Source organism: Verticillium alfalfae, genomic scaffold, assembly GCF_000150825.1.
Source record: "Verticillium alfalfae VaMs.102 supercont1.6 genomic scaffold, whole genome shotgun sequence".
In the NCBI taxonomy this organism is placed as follows: domain Eukaryota; kingdom Fungi; phylum Ascomycota; class Sordariomycetes; order Glomerellales; family Plectosphaerellaceae; genus Verticillium; species Verticillium alfalfae.
In genome coordinates this window covers 1,740,916-1,743,692 of record NW_003315033.1, presented here as the reverse complement: position 1 = coordinate 1,743,692, position 2,777 = coordinate 1,740,916, and the positions used below count along the sequence as shown (strand labels likewise).

The following is a 2,777-nucleotide window of genomic DNA, read 5'->3' as shown; positions in this document are numbered from 1 at the left end:
CGCCGCCGTCGGTGCGAGCAACGTCGAGTGGGGATGGAGCGGCGGTTCCGGCCTCGGTGCCATTTTCGCCGGTCTCGCCATGGCCCCCGCCATCTCCGCCTCTTCGCTGCCACCATCTTCATGCTGGTCAAGCTGACTGTCCACCTCCGCACCAACCCCGTGCCCTGGGCCGTCTGGACCTCTCCCTTCTTCTTCCTCATCGCCGGTACCATCTGTACCCTGTCGATCGTTTACAAGGGTTCTCCTCGTCTTGGCCTCGCCAAGAAGCCCCCTTCGTTCATTGCCGGTGTCTCGCTCGGCACTGGTTTCGCTCTGGCTCTCCTTTCTGCCCTCTTCTTCGTTCCCTACGTCCACGCCAAGGTCATCAAGAAGGACAACACCCTTCGCTGGTACAACGTCTTCCAGGGCCCCCTCCTCTTCCGTCGCCCGGCCCCTCCCGGTGCTGAGTTCGCTGATGTTCCTGACTACGCTGTCATGAAGCACGGCGGGGACGATGATGATGAGGAGAACCAGGACGGTCCCGAGCAGGGCATCAAGGGCGATGTCATCAACGACAAGTCCAGCGCCAACGACAAGTCCAGCGCCGACGACATCACCGCCTCCATCCCCGCCGAGAAGCACCAGGCTGTCGCCCGCGACAACGAGAAGGCTCTCATGTACAACGAGACGCCCCAGGAAGCCTACAAGCGTCTCTTGAAGCGTGCCCGCGAGCGCCACCACGCCTCCCTTCGCAAGCAGCGTGGTCCCCTCGGCTGGGCCATGCGTCTTCTCCACAACAACCCCATGGGCGCCGGTTCCGTCTACGAGCTCCACAACCTCAAGGCCATCTGCGTCCGCCTGCCCGCTCAGATCGTTGTCGCCCTCACCTACGGTATCAGCTACGACATCCACAAGGCCCAGGTCGGTGTCCTCGGCACCCCTGAGGGTCGCCGTATGGACCGCGTTTACAAGCACGCTCCCAAGTACGCCAACGAGGTCGAGCACCTGTACTCCTTCGTCCAAGTTATTACTGCCTGTACCGCCTCTTTCGCTCACGGTGCCAACGACGTCGGCAACGCCGTCGGTGTCTGGGCCGGCATGTACGCTGCCTGGAGCACTGGCAAGACCGCCGCTTCCAAGGAGCCCGTTCCTCTGTGGCAGATTGCCGTCGTCGCTCTCACCATTTGCCTCGGCTTCATCACCTACGGTTACAACATCATGAAGGGTAAGCTTTCTTCTCAATAACCACACATCTCACTGGGTCCCAGCACTAACGCACAATGCAGTCATGGGCAACAAGATCACCTACCACTCCCCCTCGCGTGGCTCCTCCATGGAGATGGGTGCTGCCATCACCATTCTCATCTTCTCCCAGTACTCTCTGCCCGTCTCCACCTCCATGTGCATCACCGGCGCCACTGTCGGCGTCGGTCTGTGCAACGGCACCTTCAAGGCTGTCAACTGGCAGCGTGTTGGCCTCCTCATGTTCTCCTGGATCATGACCATCCCCATCGCCGGCGCCATCGGCGGTCTCCTGATGGCTCTCGCCGTCAACACGCCCAGCTTTGCTTAGGTCACGATGGTGTAGGGATTTGGAATTCCGGTGCATAGATGTTTAATTGGTGTCTTCTTTACTTAGATTGTGATATCCAGAGCGCGCTGAATAAAAATACTCGCTCATTCCATACTTGCAGTTGCTTGCGATTGTTCTATTGTTCAGTTTGCTTGATGGATCCTGGTTGAAAATTCACCCAAGCCCATACTCTTTGTGGCTGATGCCGTCTGGTTGATACAATTCAGAAAGTACATGACGCACAAAAAGTCACTAATTATAGTGTGGCTTTATTTCAGTCGTGCGCATGTAGAACGACACCAGATGTGATCTTGAAAGGCTCACCAGTCCAGTTGTGTCCTGCCTCAGCTTAGTCACCACAACCCGGACGGCGCCGGCCTCAGCTCGGCGATCCACTCCTGCCCCACCCCCCCCATCCACGAGCTACCTTCCATGCATGAACATGGCCTGCATCCTTTGCTTCTGCCGAGAGTCGCAGCCGGCCCACGACTCGAATCCGGCAGCTTGGGTGCGACTGCTGCTGCTGCTGCTGAAAGACGCACATCAGCCAGGTACGACACGCAAAACACCCCATCAAGCGACCGGGGATCCCGCTAGGTCCAGAGTCTGCCGTTGTACCTCATTCTGCGCGGCATGAGAGACGAGAGGGTGGGGGCGAAGGGGGGCGTGGATGTACGAAGGTCGGTATGGACCAATGACGGGAGCACGTGCTGTCGTGAAAGGGATATACAGGAGGATTTTCTTCTGGCCTGTGATAAAGAGGAGTCGGTCTCCCCGTTGGGACTTTATTGGACTTGATCTGAAAAAGCTAGTTCTCGAGGATAGTAGTTTTTGTGCATGTCTCGTAAATCGGATGGTGGGTGGAATCGAGGCTGCCCGCCCCTGAAAGCTGCCGGGCCTCGTCTGCAGCGCTCGCAACGGGATCCCTGGTATGGTGTTGGGGCTGGAGATGGAAAGGTGTATACTGTGCGACGCCCCTGTGCCATGGGCACTTGTTACGAGCGTATGGTCAGCTTGGACTCGGGCATGATGCTTTGATCCTGTGAATTCGATGCTTGAGGATCGTGAGAAAACGGACAGAATGCTATGTATAACCCCCAAAGTATATAAATGGCTGGACTACAACAAGGTACCACCCCCCGAACGCCAAGCCCAAATGAAGAGATGTTCTTCTGACCCGGCTGGTCATGCGTAAAGAGTTGGATGAGCTCTCCCGGTCCGTTCT

The 2,777-nt window shown here is 57.6% G+C and overlaps 1 protein-coding gene across 1 annotated transcript in view; it reads left to right on the top strand.

Moving 5' to 3' along the window:
- VDBG_05644 (phosphate transporter family protein) overlaps positions 1-1,552 on the top strand; it is a gene marked incomplete at both ends in the record, with an annotated part of 1,997 nt that extends 445 nt beyond the window's left edge. The window contains 2 exons of the mRNA XM_003004485.1: positions 40-1,204; positions 1,266-1,552. Of these exons, the coding sequence (XP_003004531.1) occupies positions 40-1,204; positions 1,266-1,552 (1,452 nt within the window). The remainder of the gene's footprint in view (positions 1-39; positions 1,205-1,265) is intronic.
- Positions 1,553-2,777: the final 1,225 nt, after the last annotated feature.